Source organism: Jaculus jaculus, chromosome 5, assembly GCF_020740685.1.
Source record: "Jaculus jaculus isolate mJacJac1 chromosome 5, mJacJac1.mat.Y.cur, whole genome shotgun sequence".
Classification (NCBI taxonomy): domain Eukaryota; kingdom Metazoa; phylum Chordata; class Mammalia; order Rodentia; family Dipodidae; genus Jaculus; species Jaculus jaculus.
In genome coordinates, this window is record NC_059106.1 from 175,145,269 (window position 1) to 175,162,299 (window position 17,031).

The 17,031-nt window shown below is 44.1% G+C and overlaps 2 protein-coding genes across 5 annotated transcripts in view; one reads left to right on the forward strand and one right to left on the reverse strand.

Moving 5' to 3' along the window:
* Ost4 (oligosaccharyltransferase complex subunit 4, non-catalytic) lies at positions 1–1,275 on the forward strand. The gene is made up of 3 exons (XM_004669364.2): positions 1–5; positions 113–250; positions 1,042–1,275. The coding sequence occupies exon 2, from the start codon at positions 114–116 to the stop codon at positions 225–227; it is 114 nt and encodes a 37-aa protein (XP_004669421.1). The 5' UTR covers positions 1–5; position 113; the 3' UTR covers positions 228–250; positions 1,042–1,275.
* Agbl5 (AGBL carboxypeptidase 5) overlaps positions 1,145–17,031 on the reverse strand; it is a 23,271-nt gene continuing 7,384 nt past the window's right edge. For 3 of the 4 annotated variants that reach the window (XM_045149272.1, XM_004669365.2, XM_045149270.1), the window contains 6 exons: positions 16,553–16,755; positions 15,326–15,537; positions 4,392–4,547; positions 3,266–3,378; positions 2,333–2,466; positions 1,145–1,662 (listed from right to left, as the gene is read on the reverse strand). In XM_045149272.1, the coding sequence (XP_045005207.1) occupies positions 1,494–1,662; positions 2,333–2,466; positions 3,266–3,378; positions 4,392–4,547; positions 15,326–15,537; positions 16,553–16,755 (987 nt within the window). In that variant the 3' untranslated portion in view covers positions 1,145–1,493. Of the gene's footprint in view, positions 1,663–2,332; positions 2,467–2,924; positions 2,972–3,265; positions 3,379–4,391; positions 4,548–15,325; positions 15,538–16,552; positions 16,756–17,031 lie in introns of all 4 variants that reach the window. The other variant, XM_045149273.1, reaches the window with a different exon arrangement.

Here is a 17,031-nt window from a genome sequence, read left to right on the forward strand (position 1 = left end):
GTCAGGTGAGAAGCACGCAGGCGCCGACTCGCAGGACCGAGGGGGCCAGGACCAGTCCTGGGGAGGGCAAGGAGTGCGCTGGCCCGAGGATCAGTCCCTCCTTTCTCCGCAGGATGATCACCGATGTGCAGCTCGCCATCTTCGCCAACATGCTGGGCGTGTCGCTTTTCTTGCTTGTCGTTCTCTACCACTACGTGGCAGTCAACAATCCCAAGAAGCAGGAATGAAAGTGGCGCTTTCTCTGCCCCAGGTAACGGTCCGGGGCTGTAGCACCCAGGCCCTAGAAAGCTGAGTGACGAAGGCAGGCCGCGTCAGGGTCCGCAGGATTCAAAACTTCAAGTCAGAAAGTGTCGGGCCAAGCATGATACAGTCCAGAACAGGGCCCCATGTCCTCACTGAATAGAGTGCGCCTTACAGTGCTCTGCCCCTTCCCCTAAACTGCTTCCTGCTAGGATGGGGGTGGGTTCCCTGATTTCCCTTGTCTCCATCTTGAGGTCTCCAGTAGGTAGTTGCCCAGTTACAGGGTATAGCAATAATACCAATAGGAAGAAAGGCATTGGGTGCCATATAGCCCCTTTTCCAAGGAGCTTGAGGTCTTATTTAGGAAGGAGTTTTTTTTTTTTTTTTTCCTTTGTGAGGTAAAAATGGAAACATTTTTATGTTCTCAAGCCAGAGACATTGGTTTAGGGGTTAGCTACTGTAGATCCAAGCCAGACAGAAAAAAGGGAGGGGAAAGGCCTTGGAAACATGTGAAAAAAAAAAAAAAAGTTAAGGAAGCCTGGTGTGGTGGTGCACATGCACGCCTTTAGTCCCCAGCACTTGGGAGGCAGAGGTAGGAGGATCACTGTCAGTTCAAGGCCAGCCTGGGACTACAGAGTGAATTCCAGGTCAAACTGGACTACAGTGAGACCCTGCCTTGAAAAAAACCAAAAAAAAACAAAGCCATTAAGGAGATCAGGGGATGGGGGTTGACTCCTGAAGATTTCCCAGTGGAAAGCTGCAGCATTTTCCTTACCTCAGGTCTTTCCCCCTCTCTTCTAGGGTTCCAGGACATAGTCTGAGGCAAGATGGAGGGTGTGAGGGGCCTTCACACTAAACTTCATCTCTCCTACCCATCACAGCATATAAAGCAACTACACCTGGATTTTTCCAAACAACTTTTATTTCCTCAAAGTCTTCCTTAAACCTATGGAACAAGAAGCTGCCAATGAATAGGGCCCAGTATAAGGGCTACTTTCTTCTCTACTCCCTCCCACCAATACAAAAATATATATATATTGTGGTCCCAAAATCTTGTGCTGTGGAGGGATGGAAGGGGTGACAAGTCCCCATTTGTCCTGTTTCAAAATGATGTTCTGCAAAGCCTTGGACAGTGTGGCTGACATCCCAAGGAGTTATTGTCACATGGAATCAGCCAAATAAGGGGACTAGCATATCATTTCACCTGTTTCCCACCTTAGGGCTATATTCTGGGCATGAAGGCAAAGGCTTTATCAGACCCTGGGGGAAATAGTGATTGGGGGAGATTTAGGGACAAAACAAACCTCAGGTTGGCTCAAGGGCCCCCTGTTGTAACAAATCCCGGATGGGGAGTCAGATAGAGTACAGGAAATAGAAAAGACAGGGGCAGATCGGGGCCGTGGGGGGACGGCCTGAGGCAGCCTGCAATAGAGAAGAGAGAAGAATCAAGGTTATGGAAAGTGCCCTGTTTCCAGTCTGTTAGCCAGGGATGAGAGGTGAAGATGGCTAGGGCATAGGTAAGTTGATAACTACATCGAAAGAAATCTGGTGCTGGAACCAGTTAGCTAGCTCATAGGCCATATACCCTAACTAGCTGTTTTCTTGTATTTTGAAGTAAAGACTGAGACCATGGTGGAATACAAATCAGGGACTAGCTGGTCATGGTGCATGCCTTTAGTCTCAGTACTTGGGAGGCAGAGGTAGGAGGATCACTGAGTTCAAGGCCACCCTGAAACTACATAGAGAATTCCAGGTCCTACCTCAAAAACAAAACAAAATATCATCAGGGACTAGATTCTTTTTTTCTTTTTTTTGGGGGGGGGTAGGGTCTTGCTGTAGTCCAGGCTTACCTGGGATTTACTATGTAGCCTCAGGGTGGCCTTGAACTCACAGCGATCCTTTTACCTCTGCCTCCCAAGTGCTGGGATTAAAGGCATGCACCACCATGCCCAGCAGGGGCTAGATTCTTAATGAAAGTGCATTAGTCTTGGGGGGGGGGTGTCCATGGGAAATGAAAATTGTTCTGAATGATAGAAATGGGGGTGAGAGAAGAAATGAGGGATAGAGTGAACAACTGGACTCAGGTGCTCACCCTGGTGCAGCAGAGTGGGGTCCCGGCTCCAGCTCACTGCTTTCTGTGGTCTGGGGTATTGGGGATGTGGGGCCTGAAGAGCCTCTCATCCCTCTGTGAGTCGGCGGTGAGCCCCGGCCCAACCTGGGCCTAACCTGTATGGACAGGGGTAGACTAAGAGGCTGTTTTCTTCTTTGGGCTTTTCTGCTTCTATAGTTTCTATGCATAAGAATCTAGTATAGAATTCAACAAAGGTACCAGGACCTTGAATTTCTGGGCACTGTTCCTACTTGACAGGATGAGGCAAGATAACAGCCAGAGAACTGAATTCAGTCTGTGATTGCATTCAGGTCTTAGGTAACTAGCATTTAGCCTCTGTTAGTATACTATGGCCCAGGATTGACTGAGTAGAGAAACACTGTAGAAAGCTGGTGGAGGACTGGTATACCTCCCTCAGAGTCTTGTAGGCCTCTGCCCCTGCCAGAGCAGCTTAAGCTTCCCCATCCGGGCAGTTTCTGCCTATTCTCAACTTTAGCTAAAGTAGCAAGGGGAGCCAGTCTCAATTGGAGATGATGGCAGGGCTGTTACTAGGTACAGCAACCAGATGTGTTACCTGGGGAATCCGGGACCCCTCTTGGCGGAAACTCTCCTCGGGCAATTCTGGTCAGAAAGAGAGGAGAAGCTAAGGGCAGGGGCAGGAAAGCCAAAGCTAGCACACTGAGGTTGAGGGTGCATCTGGCAGGGACAGTGGAGTATAAGCAAGCAAGATACCTGGCTGGTGAGAATTAGGGTAGAAGTTGGCAGGTAAACACTCAGGTACCATACCAGCTTTATGGCTGGTATAGAGGCCATAAAGCAGGACTGAGCATTTTCCTTCCCACTGCCCAGGAAAAGTGTCTTGCTGGGTTCTTCCAGAGTTAGGCTAGGGACAGTGCAAGACCCCAGAGATGTTACCTGCAAACGAGTCCTGATACAGGGGATCTGAGCACCAGTCCCTAGCAGGCCTTTCCCAATCACCATGACAGCCTCTGGCTTGTCCCCTGGAGATGAGAATGGGCAGCTGCTCCCTAGAGAACAGAAGAAACTGATCATCAAGGTAGGAGTAGAAGAGAAGGTAACTTCACTTGGATCACGGTTTCTTGACTGACCTTGGTGCTTCTTTGTGGTGCTGGGGATTGAACCCAAGGTTTCATACATGCTAAGCCAGCACTCAGCCACTGAGCTAGCTACACTGCTAGCCCTTAACCTCAGCACTACTGAAGTTTTGGGGTGGGTAACCCTTTGTTGTACGAGTAGGCTTCTACATTGTAGGATGATTAATAGCATTCCTAGCCTCATAACTAGTAAATGCTGTAAGTCCCCCATCTCCTGGTCCTCTTGTAACAACCAAAAAGTCTCCAGATGTTGCCATATGTTCCCTAGATGGCAAAATTGCCTCTGAGTGAGGTTCTATTGTGGTCCAAGCAGCAACTAGAATCAGAACGCACAGGTTGAAGTGATGAGTAGTGGTCTCTGGGTACAGTAGAAGATACTTCACTAGAATCCTAAAAAAATCAATCCTATCCAATCCCTATACAGGTGGGTCTTTAACTTAAAACTTTAGCTTAAAGTTTAGAGGACAAGATACCATTTGCAGTGATGACAGGTGAAAAGCCTATGCTTTTTCTCACGTTCCAGTTTTGTCTAATGTCGCCCAGCTCTGGAGTCAGGGAACTTGGCTAAGTAGTACTTTACAGGTCAAAAAAGTCCTCAGGTCCTGTACTGTACAAATGAGGACTAAGTGTAGAGCAGTGCCTGGAACACAGTAAATGCTTGAAACAGGTTAACATTTTATTGTACATTTCATTAAATTCCAGCTTCCTATACAAAGGCACATGTTAGGAGTTTAGGGTACCAAGAAAGTAACTGCTGCACATGATTTAGAATGGCCTGTAGACATGAGTCAAGAAGAAAGTCCAGGTTAGGTGGCAGTGTGGCTGAAGGTATTCTTCTTCAAGCCTACTTGGGAACTTGGTCTAAACTCTGGGTGGTAGGAAAGGGAAGTTGGCCAACGTAGATTTCAGGGGTACTGGGTACAGACCTGGTAAGCTGAGTGAATTGGGCAATATGCAGGAGCCCAAGTTGTGTGAGGAGACTGGACCAGAACTGGCAGGAATTAGGGATGGGGCCAGACTGCTTGCAATAGGGCGCTGGTTTAGTGGCTGCTGCCTCCGTCTTCGGTCCTGACATCGGGGCTCTGAGTGAAGAGACACAAGCAGGTAAATGGTCAAATAAGCGAGGCACTGTAAAATACTCTTCACTAACCTGCTGGCCCACTTTGGTTAGAAGATGTGTTTTCATCTTGTCATCAAATAGGCCCCCCGTTCTGAAGAGCTGTATTCAAGATGAGTAAAAAGAGTAGCTGGGCATGGTGGTGCACGCCTTTTATCCCAGCACTTGAGGAGTCACAGGTGGGAGGATGTGTGAGTTCAAGGCCACCCTGACAGTATATAGTGAATTCCGTGTCAGCCTGAGCTAGAGTGAGACCCTACCTAGAAAGACAAAATTAGAAAAGTAAATAGACCTCTAATATTCTAGTTAACCAGATCTCAGCCAGCCCTCCTTACCAGTTTGTTCCTTTAATAAGCTAATAGTGGGCTGGGAAGATGGCTCAGTGGTTAAAGGTGCTTGCTTGCAGAGCTTGCTGGCCGGGTTCAGTTCTTCAGTACCCAAATAAAGCCAGAAGCACAAAGTAACTCATGTATCTGGAGTTTGTTTTTTGGCAGTGACAAGAGGCCTTGGTGCACCCATTTTCTTTCTCAAATAAGTAAAAATATATATTATTTAAATTTAAAATATTTTTTAAAATAAAAAGTTAATGTACTTGGCTTCTAAGATAGCTTTCTTAGTTTTTCTATTACCTCTAACTGCTTTTTTTTTTTTTTTTTTTTTGAGGTAGGGTCTCACTCTAACTCAGGCTGACCTGGAATTCACTACGTAGTCTGAGGCTGACCTTGGATTCACAATGATCCTCCTGCCTTAGTCTTCTATGTGCTGGGATTAAAGGTGTGCGTCACCATGGCCAGCCTAACTGCTCTTCCTGCAGCTTAAGGGTCACTGCTCCCTACCATTCTAGCCCTGGTCCTCTCGTCCTACTTTAAAAAAAAAAAAATAGGGGGCTGGAGAGATGGCTCAGCAGTTAAAGCACTTGCCTGCAAAGACTAATGACCTGGGTTTGAATCCCCAGTGCCCATGTAAAGCCAGATGCACAAAGAAACTCATGCATCTGGAGTTCATTTGCAATGGCTAGAGGCCCTGGTGCACCTTCCCCCCGACCCCTCTACCTGCCTCTCTCAAATAAAAATATTTTTAATGCCAAACGTGATGGTGCACACCTTTAATCCCAGCATTCGGGAGGCAGAGGTAGGAGAATCACTGTGAGTTCAAGACCACCCTAAGATTACACAGTGAATTCCAGGTCAGCCTGGGCTAGAGTGAGACCCTGCCTAAAAAAAAAAAAAAAATACACACATATACATATACACACACACACATACATATAGTTAAAAAAAATTAAATTTGTGTGTGTACATGCCAGGATTTCTTGCCACTGCAAATGAATGCCAGTCACATATTATAAGCATGACTGGGGGATTGAACCCCAGACCTAAAAGCTTTGCAAGCAGTGCTTTAAACTACTGAGCCATTGCTACAACCCCTATTCAAACTTTTTTCTCATGAAATCTAGCTGTCTTTTGGACATTTCTATCTGTAAATCCACTGTGGCCAAATCAAAACTCATTCTCTCCCTTGATTCCTTTTCTCTGTGCTGAACCTTGTTTCATTTGTCTACTCTTCCTTTGCCAGCATCCAGATATATGTCTTTAACACTCATGTAGTCTTGAAAGTTTACATAGTAATCTCCTCAGCTTGACTTTCTTTTTTACCATTCATTTCACATAGGTGCCACAAATTAAGATAGGAAACCTAGTCAAAAATCACTAGCTGACAGATGCACAAGGGGGCGCATGCGTCTGGAGTTCGTTTGCAGAGGCTGGAAGCCCTGGCGCGCCCATTCTCTCTTTCTTCCTCTACCTGTCTTTCTCTCTGTGTCTGTCGCTCTCAAATAAATAAATAAAAAATTTTTAAAAAAATCACTAGCTGAATGCCGGGCATGGTGGCGCACACCTTTAATCCCAGCACTCGGGAGGCAGAGGTAGGAGGATCGCCATGAGTTTGAGGCCACCCTGAGACTACATAGTGAATTCCAGGTCAGCCTGGGCCACGTGAGACCCTACTTCGAAAAACAAAACAACAACAACAACAACAAAATCACTAGCTGAAGCCAGGTGTGGTGGCACATGTCTTTAATCCCAACACTCCAGAGGCAGAGGTAGGAGGATCCCAGTGAGTTCGAAGCCAGAGAGTACAGAGTGAATTCCAGGTCCGCCTGGGCTAGAGTGAGACACTACCTTGAAAAAAAAAAAAAATTGCTAGCTTAGGCAAAAGAGAAATACTGAAGGCACGCACATACCTACCATACATGTGTGTATATTTAGACAGTCTTATTATGTAGCCCAGTCCAGGTTGTCCTGAAACTCATGATGTAGCCCCACTGAATTTGAACTCCCATGTTTCTCCCAGGTTGAGTCTCACTTTAGCCCAGGATGACCTGGAACTCACTGTAGCCCCAGCCAGGCTGGCCTTGAACTCATAATGATCCTCCCACCTCAGCCTCCCAAGTGCTGGGATTATAGGCATGCACCACCATACCTGGCTAAATTCTGAAGTTCTTTTTTTTTTAAGATTTTAAAAATTATTTTTATTTATTTGAGAGAGCAATATATAGAAATAGGCAAGGAGAGAGGGAAAGAGAATGGGGGTGCCAGGGCCTCCAGCCACTGCAAATGAACTCCAGATGTATGTGCCCCCTTGTGCATCTGGCTTATGTGGATCCTGGGGAGTTGAACCTGGGTCCTTTGGCTTTGCAGGCAAGCACCTTAACCACTGAGCCATCTCTCCAGCCCTCTGAAGTTCTTTTAAAGGATGATGGTCTATTAAGCCTTTCAATTTAATACATCCAGAACTGTCTCCATTGTGGTTCCAGGCCAAACATCCTCACTTGATGTCTGAAATCCTCTTTTTTTTTTTTCCCCAAAGTAAGGTCTCACTCTAACCCAGGCTGGCCTGGAACTCATAACAATCTTCCTACCTCTGCCTCCCCAATTGCTGGGACTGAAGGTGTGCACCACCATTCCCTGCTTGCAAATCCTCAACTCTTCTATATACTATATACTAGCTATGTGGTTCCTTTGGAATTCTGTTTCTTTTTGTAGGAAATCTTAACCATATTCCATGTCCCATCTCAAATATAAACTGTGAGATACCATTGCAGGCAGAATTAGTTCTCATTATCTTGTGTTCACTGTGCTTTAGTCACATGGCTAGTAGTTGTTTATGTATCTATCAGTCATCTTTAAGGGCAAGGTTACCCTTTGGGGCAATGCTGTCTGGTCTACCCTTTGGCTGGAACCTCACTACTACAAATTCTAAAAGATGAGGCCTCGGAGGAATAGTTGGTGGATGGATGGGGTAGGGAGGCTTACAGGTTCAATAGGTCTTAGTCACATGGAGGACAGATACCATATGCTCTTAAACTGTCACACAATCAAATTTAATGGAGTTGTCAATGTTCCAGTTATTCTCTAATAGAAGCAACATGTGTTGTGTATGAAAAGCCTCTTTGGAAGGAGGTGACACTAACTTCATCTTGTCTATATTGTTTAGTAGCAGGTGGTATCAGTATTTCTGGGGACTGGGGATGTAGTTTAGTTGTAGAGTACTTTCCTAGCAAGCACAAGGCCTTGAGTCTCCAGCACTGGAAAAAATAAATTTATTTATTTCTGAAAGCCAAACATGAAACTACCAGGCTATAAAAGACTTGTCTCAAAAAGCCAGTACCACAAAGAACTTTTTCTTTTCTTTTCTTTTTTTCTTTTTTTTTTTTGGTTTTTGACCTGGAATTCACTATGTAGTCTCAGGGTGGCCTCAAACTCTCAACAATCCTACCTCTGTCTCCCAAGTGCTGGGATTAAAGGTGTGCACCACCATGCCTGGCCACAAAGAACATTTTTGAAGTCTCCAAATTAACAACAAAAACATTGGTATCTACATGAATAAATAAATATCTTGGGATGGAAGCCCCTCTCACTTTATGGAATTGCATTGAAGTATTGGGTACAAATTAAGAGTCTAAGGTAGTTTAAAAACCAACCAGCCTTAGAGAGTTAGTGAGAGCTGGTACAAACATGCCAGAGAGACTTATGGCCACAATCAAATATCCTGAAGCATTAGCCACCATCAATGAGTGACTTAGAAACACTCAAGAGCAGACTTGGGTGACTCTCTGATTAAGATGTATATCCTAATGTATCCTACAGTGCACAGTAGGCAGAAGTAATGAATTTGATAAGAGTAAATACTGGGTTCATAGATGATCTGAGAAACAGCTATACATAGGCATATTGAAACCATGTTAAGGGGATGAACCCTTCATTCCAAGGAAGAAAGCAAGAGAAATGTGGCTAAAGAGCTAACTATGGTGGCAGCACCCGTACTCTGATCAGGCAGGAGGAATTCAAGGCCAGCCTTAGCTACAAAAGGGAATGATTGGAAAAATTTGGAGTATTTGTAAATTCTAGTAATGAGTATCACTCAAGAAGATATGAAACAAAACAGGCAAAAGGATGCAAGAAACATGCTAATGCAAAATAGAGATGTAATCATGAGAAAGATAAGGCTATAGCTCAGAAATCCTATTCCTAGTCAGGTCTGATTTAGGAGGCTTGGTCTGGAAAGTATAAGGCATTAAAGATAGCATTTAACAATCATCACTAAAAGACTATTTCAGATCTGCACAGGCCTGTCTGTTTTTGTTAATGAAAGCATAACAGAGCTCACCCTTCCTTCCTTCCTTCCTTCCTTCCTTCCTTCCTTCCTTCCTTCCTTCCTTCCTTCCTTCCTTCCTTCCTTCCTCCCTCCCTCCCTCCCTCCCTCCCTCCCTCCCTCCCTTCCTTCCTCTCTTCCCTCCCTTTCCTTTCTTCCTTCCTTTCCCTTCTCCTTCCTTCCTGCCTGCGTGCCTTCCCTCCCTCCCTCCCTCCCTTCCTTCTTTCTTTCCTTCCTTTCTTTTTCCCCAAGGTAGGGTCTCACTCTGGCCCAGGTTGACCTGGAATTAAGTATGTAGTTTCAGGGTGGCCTTGAACTCACAGTGATCCACCTACCTCAGCCTCCGGAGTGCTGGGATTAAAGGCATGCACCACCATACCTGGCTTAAGCTTACTTTCTTGTTTTGACTTTTGGCTCCAGATATAATCCAAGCCTTGATTCTTGTTTAGAGACTAAAAGGAGCCTATAAGTCTGTACTTAGTTTTAAGCTAAAGACAACAGCAGTTTAAGACCCAGTACAAGGGTTGGAGAGATGGCTTAGCAGTTAAGGCACATGCCTGCAAAGCCTAAGGACACAGGTTTGATTCTTCAGGTCCCATGTAAGCCAGATACATGGTAGCACATGCATCTGGAGTTCATTTGCAGTGGCTAGAGGTGCCCTGGTGCATCCATTCTTTCTCTCTCTCCCCTCTCACTCTAATGAAATAAATCTTTTTTTTTAAAGACCCAGTGTAAAGGTGACATGATCAGCTCAACTTTCAGAGGTTATAACAAGGTATGGTAATCAGCTAGGAGTGGCAGGATAGGGTTGGAGCCAAGGTCTAAAGTTAAGCTAGGCCGACCTCACCTAGTATGAGTTAGGATGCATGTTGAGCTGTTTGCCTTATACCTAAACTCTGCATCATCCTCCCAAACATCTTTGGAACTGTGTCTTCATATAGTGTCCCATATCTTAATGGGTCCCAGGAATGATCACAGACCTAGTTTTTATGTCCTGTGCAAGGTAGACAGATGAGACAAGCATTAATTTGGCTCCCAACTACAATTTTGTTCATTCAATAAATATTCAACAAGTATTTGCTTGGCACTGAAGTGCCAGGCAATGCTAGGTACTAAGTGTGTTGGGAGACATTTCTTGACACTGGTTTGGAATAGAAAAAAAGTGGCAAATGGTGATAGAGGCATTATGTACTGAGTCACTGAGAAAAATTGCCACTCATTGTAGTACATTAGTTACTCTACCAACAATTGCCTGTCAGATGAGCTAAGGTGTTGCAGAGACCAGCAAAGAATTCTAGTAACCTTAGATCCAAATGCAGAGCTGAGAACAATGAGAGAGCAGTGGTGGTGGGGTGACAGTTGGGAGCTTCTGCCCTTCACACCTAAACACCTTGTCTTCATATTAGTATTTAGCTGGGTAGGATGGAAAACCAGGAAATAACTGAACAAGACTATACATCTAGAACCCAGGCCATGATTAGAATAGAGTAAGTGAGGCACTTAGGATACAAGGCTGAAGGTGTGCTTGCATGACTCTAAAATTGTGACCTGGCTACCTCACCTGCCTTTCCCTAAGTCTTGGCCTAATGGACAGAAAAGGCTGCTTTACCTTCCCTTCCTCACCCTGGTCTGCCTTTCTTTAGTTCTATTTGCATGTGCCTTTTCAGTGTCTTCTAAGCCTTGGATTGTTCTCACTTGATCACTGTATTAACTATTTTCCAATGATTTCTTTCCCCACAACCACAGTAGCTCTAGATGACTCCTTGTGTGTTTGAATCAGAATTATACTATAGGTCTGAGAAGATAGCACTTACAGCATGTTTTGCGTTTAGAGAGAATTAGGTAGGGAAGATTCCGGTACTAAGGTCAGGAAGTATTAGGAATTAAGTTTTAGTCAGAACTTTCTAGCCTCCTGTCCCAGGAGCATTATTGTTTGTCCCCAAGTTGGTGATTCATTGGCTTTAAACAAGGTCATCTCCTAGCTTGAGACAAAGCCTATCCGAGTAGTTCCCAGAACCTCAGCTTCTGGCTAGGTAGCTTAGATGTTTTATGAAATGCCCTGAATGGCCCAATCTCATGTAATAGCCAATAAAATACAGTTAGCTGGGCGTAGTGGTGCATGCCTTTAACCCCAGTACCAGGGAGGCAGAGGTAGGAGGACTGCCATGAGTGTAAGGCCACCCTGAGAATACAGAGTGAATTCCAGGTCTGCCTGGGCTAGAGTGAGATCCTACCTAGAAAAACCAGAAAAAAAAAAAAAAAAAAAAAAAAAAAGCATAGTTGAATCTGACACACACACAATAATGGAAAGCTATTATGTCATGTAGCCCAACTCATCCTCAAACTCCTTATGAAGTCAAGGATGACCTTGAACTTCTTGAGCCTCCTGCCTCTACCTCCCAAGTGCTGCAATTACAGATGTGTACTACCATGACCAATATGAAACATTTCTTATAAATTTACAAGTGGAAAAAAAAAGTCCTTTATCAAATCACAGTCCCCCCCCCCCAAAAAAAAAGTGTAGCTCATTAAGATTTCTGAGATTTGGGCTCTTTTTTTTTCCTAGATTGAAAAACAAAATATAGGTAGTTAGCTGGGTGTGGTAGCACATGCCTTTAATCCCAATGCTCAGGAGGCAGAGGTAAGAGGATCACTGAATTCGAGGCCATGCTGAGACTACATAGTCAATTCCAGTCAGCCTGGGCTAGACTGAAACCTTTGAAAAACAAAAATAACAAAAAATATTATATACATGTGGTTGTGAAAGATACCAAAAAGCCAGATGGGAGGAACGGGAAAAGCAACAGGGTATAGAACACACCGAACAGGCAAGTTTTCCCAAGGGTTGACTAGCCCAAATGCTAATCCTTGGAATCTTAAAAGGTGAAACAGAAAAACCACTCCTAGCATATACCCAGGGGAAGAGTTGTTATTCCTGGGATCTTACTTTCCAACCTCTTACAGTCTCATTGCATGGTATTTATTAATAACGTTCATCTTGACCCCTTGTCTTTAGAGACCTATTTCTCTACTTACAAATACATATGTAAGTCCATGTGATGACTCTTCTCCAATCATCTGTCTTTTTCTCCTTTTAAGCTCATTCACATGGGGGAATTTGCCTTCTCATTTAAGTTTTAGCTGACCCTTGTATGTGATGACTTACACCTCCAGTCCATCTACTCATCTTTATACATTTCTGTCTACAAGGCATCCCCATATTGATAACCTAATTAATCCAAGCATGTCTGAAATAGCTTTTCACTTTTTCTTCCAAACATGTCTTAACGTAACCACGACATTAAGCCTATAGCTATGAAGCTCTCAGTTTCTCTCCCTCTTATCACTGAATGCTGCTACTTCTATATCTGATATATAGATTTATCTCTCCTTTGCAGGTCCTGGTACAAGTTCTAGTTAGTTCATGTGTAAACTACTGCAAACCTTCCATCTCCCCGGTCCTGTCCAGGTGTACACTGTACAGTCTATTACTTCTCTCATTTTTCTTAGAGGCATACAGTTGTTACCATATGTCTCAGTTAACTTATAGTCCTTGTTTTAAAAAACACTTAAACTTCCTATGTTTCTTCAACCTGATTTTGTGGGTGATGTGCATAGCCCTTTGTATACCAACTAAGTAGGAATTGTGTTTCTGATCCTAGCTGTCATTTCTCATTTCTGAAATGTTTTTGTCAAACCATTTATTATCTGTTCTTCAAAATTGTTTTTCAACTTAACATTCTTTGGTTAATTATTCTCATGTTGACCTACCAGTGGCTTCCCAAGTGCCCTGAATGTTTATCATGTGCATGTGCTTTTATGTTGTATTTACTATCTTGTTTCCTTTGTTAAGCTTCAAGTCAATCAACCAGGAATTACTTTGTATTGATGTTGCATATTTTCTCCTGAAGCAATAGAGAGATAGAATGAATACATGGCCCTCACCTTAAGGAGCTCAATACAAAATTCTGCATCAGGAGAATGTTAATAAGATCCTGATATAAGCTGGACATGGTGGTGCACACCCTTAATCTCAACTCATGAGAGGCAGACGTAGGATGATCACCATGAGTTTGAGGCCACCCTGAGACTACATAGTAAATTCTAGGTCAGCCTGGGCTAGAATTAGACCCTACCTTGTAAAACTAAAAAACTGAAAACACCAAAAAAGAGAAAAATACTGATGCAAAACTACCCATAAGCTGTGCATGGTAGTATGCCTATATTCCCAACACTTGGAAGACAGTTCATTTAATTATTGAGCCATTTCCCTAGCCCCATAATCATAGCATTTGGGAGGCTAAAACATTAGAATCTGGGTTTAAATCCTATCTAGGCTATTTTGGGGGGGGGGGGCTGTTTCAAGGTAGGGTTTCACTCTAGCTTTGGCTGGCCTGGAATTCACTCTATATTCTCAGGGTAGCCTCGAACCCTGGGCAATCCTCTTATCTCTGCTTCCCAAGTGCTGGGATTAAAGGCATGTGCCACCACACCCAGCAACAAGCTGCTCTTTACGCTCTTTTTTACTTTATTTCGCCTTTGAAACAGCCTCACTTGGCAGTCCAGGCTGGCCCTGTACTTGTTATCCTCCTGCCTCAGCCTACTAAGTTCTGGGATTATAGGTGTACACTACCACACCCAGCTGGATGAGCCACTCTTAAAAGCTTTAAGTTTTCTCATCAGAAGAATGAGAATACTGGGGCTGGAGAGGGATGGCTTAGCAGTTAAGGAGTTTGTCTACAAAGCCAAAGAACCCAGGTTCAATTCCCCAGGACCCACATAAGCCAGATGCACAAGGAGGTGCATGCATCTGGAGTTCGTTTGCAGTGGTTGGAGCCCTAGCATGCCCATTCTCTTTCTCTGTCAAGTAAATAAATGAAAATATTTTAAAAACGAGAATACCAAGTACCCCACAGATCCTGATTAGAACTAATTGAAACTATATTTGATAATGTCTTGTTAGCTGTTAAATGCTACTTAAATATAAAGCATTGTTGTTAATCTAATACAGAATTTCATGTACAGTATACAAAAGTATTTATTCCCAATAAAGACAGAATCTCCAAGGAGGCTTGGCATACAAACAGAATCAAGTTTAACATCAGAGATAGAACATATTAATTGGTTAAAGCTGGTAAGGATCATTATTCTCACCTCTGGGGCTTCTCTAACTAGCAATCACAATTACAAATACTGACCTTATACATGTCAGGTCTGTTCCAAAAGCTAGTTTACAAGCTCAGTAGCAGGGAAATGCTCATGAAAATGGGTGCAGCTTAAAAACTAGCAAAGCTCTTAGGGCCAATTTACAAACCTCCATATTTTGGCAAGATTGCTACAGCCCAGAAGAGATGGACAGTATTGATTTGTGGTATAGTGTATTTACAGAAATGACACTATATAACAGCATTTTCCTCCTTTACAATTCAGCTTATTCTCAGTTACTTTCTCTTTTTTCCTCCTAAAGGCCCACATGTTTCTTATAAATTTTTGATCTGGAATGTCTTATTAGGCAAAAGCTAGGGATACCAATGCACAGTTGAGCAACTGTGCCCACTACTGGAAAGTGACTGGTGGTTTGTGAGCCTAGAATAGCAGTTGCTGCAGTTACTCCATTTTTCTTTGGAAAAACTGGAATCCCAATACTACTGTCTGATTAAGCCTTGAGGCCAGCAACAGTTTACACCACAGAGACCTTTGACAGGATTATCATTCTTAATGCTATGACTGAATTCTAAGGATGTTTCCTTATATTACCCCTAAGAAGAAACTGTGGTGTTGTCCTTAATGTGAGGGCTCCATGTCTGAGTTTGTTACTGCTTTAAGTTAGTGTTTCATCGTTGGACATTTCCCTTGTTCCTAGCACTGATGAAGCCAAATCCACAGAACTTCCACCTGTGGCCACACAGCACTGTACTGGTCATGCCACAGGGAACAAGGTTGCAGGAGAGGCTGCAGATTCTGCTACAGACTCATTTTATTGATTCACTCCTTGGTCCCAGGCCAAGTGTATGCCTTGAAGCTCTCATTTCCCCCAGCAATGCCCCAAACAACCGAACACTTGCTGCAGGGGCTCCCAGACTGGCTTACCTCTGACAGGGCCTAGCACCCGGTGGCTGACCTTTTGGGTGCTACAGCTTAGGCCCGGCAACCCTGCAGGCCGACTGGCATGAAAGGGAAAGCTGGGGGAGTTCTTCATCTGTGGAGAATTTTGTTGGCTGCTGCTGCTACCACCAGTACTTGTGCCAGTGCTAAAACTTCGAGCCCGGCTCACGGTGTTTTCGGAAGAAATGGGCAATCCACTGCAAAGAAGCAGATGCCAATTAACCCTGGGTCTGGGAGGCAGTGTCCCAAGGCTTTCCCCAGGGTCTGTCACTCAGTAAAACTTCACCTCTGAGGTAAAAATGCATTAAGGACCCATTCCCAGGAAGAAGAGAGAAATTATGTGGGTGAGGAATCTCTGATGGGCCATCCCCAGCAGCTTTATTATACCCTTATTTTGGTGCTGACCCTGGAACTGTCTTCAATCTTTGGAAGCTGAGATCTGCCTCATGCTCATTACAAATATATTTTGTGCACTGCTCTGGAGCAATTGGCCAGATTTCCAGATCCCGTAGAAGTATGCAACTCTGGCTGGAGAGATGGCTCATCAGTTAAGGCACTTGCCTACAAACCCTAGGGGCTCAGGTTCAATTCCCCAGTACCTATGTAAAGCCAGATGCACAAGGTGGCTCATGCATCTGGAGTTTGTTTGTAGTGGCCAGAGGCTCTGGTACACCCATTCTCTCACTGTCAAATAAAATATTTTAAAAAGGTGGATCACCATGAATCCAAGGCCACCCTGAGACTACATAGTGAATGCCAGGTCAGCCTGAGCTACAGCGAGGCCCTACCTCAAAACCCCCCAAAAATATTTTAAAAAGAAGTATTTAACTGTAGGAGCTGGAGAGATGGTACAGCTGACAAAAGGAACTTGCTTGCAAAGGCTGATGGCCTGGGTCATATTCTCTAGTACCCACACAAAGCCAGATGCATATAGGGTTCATTTGCAGTATCAAGAGGATCTGATGTGCCCATTCTCTCTCACACTCTCTTCATTTGAAAACAAGTAAATAAAATAAAATGAAGTATGTCAAAGGGAAGAGGATCCCATTCCCCCCACCAAAAAAAGAGCTAATCTTAGTAAATCTAGTGTACCCAGAAGGTATTTGTCAATGGGGCACTTTTAAGAGAGAAAGCACATGAATTCCTCAAGAAACCTTCACTCCAGAGCCTGCCAATTTTCCTGCCCTCTCCTTGTCATGCTGCTGGTCTTACTTGTTACTTTTAGGAGGAGTTCGAGAGCCTCTCTTCTTGCTCACACCCACATTCACAGTGCTGCTCGGGCCTCGGCTGTTGCGCACGTGTTTTAGCATCCAGGCCCGCAAGTTAGTGAGGCTGTTATGTTCTGATAGCACAATTCGGGGCCATGGATTACATTCTGCCATGTCCAAAGCTGCGATGGCCATAGCTCGTCCAACCTGTTGGGAGTCCAGTTTGGTTCAGCACCTTGGTCTAATCTGGTTGTGTTGGGGTTTGGTACATAGCATGGTAGAAGGGGAGAAGATACTACAATGAACAGTGGTACCCCAACTTTTGTGCCCAGGCTCTTTATCTCAAGTAGATTTACATCTAGCTGTTTCCTAACCTTTTGCCCATTTGGGGGCCCTTATCCATTATGAGTAGAGACAGCTGTGTTTTGTAGTTGGAAATTGAATTCTCCCAGCAGGAGGAGTCTGGATCTCTTCCAAACTGAG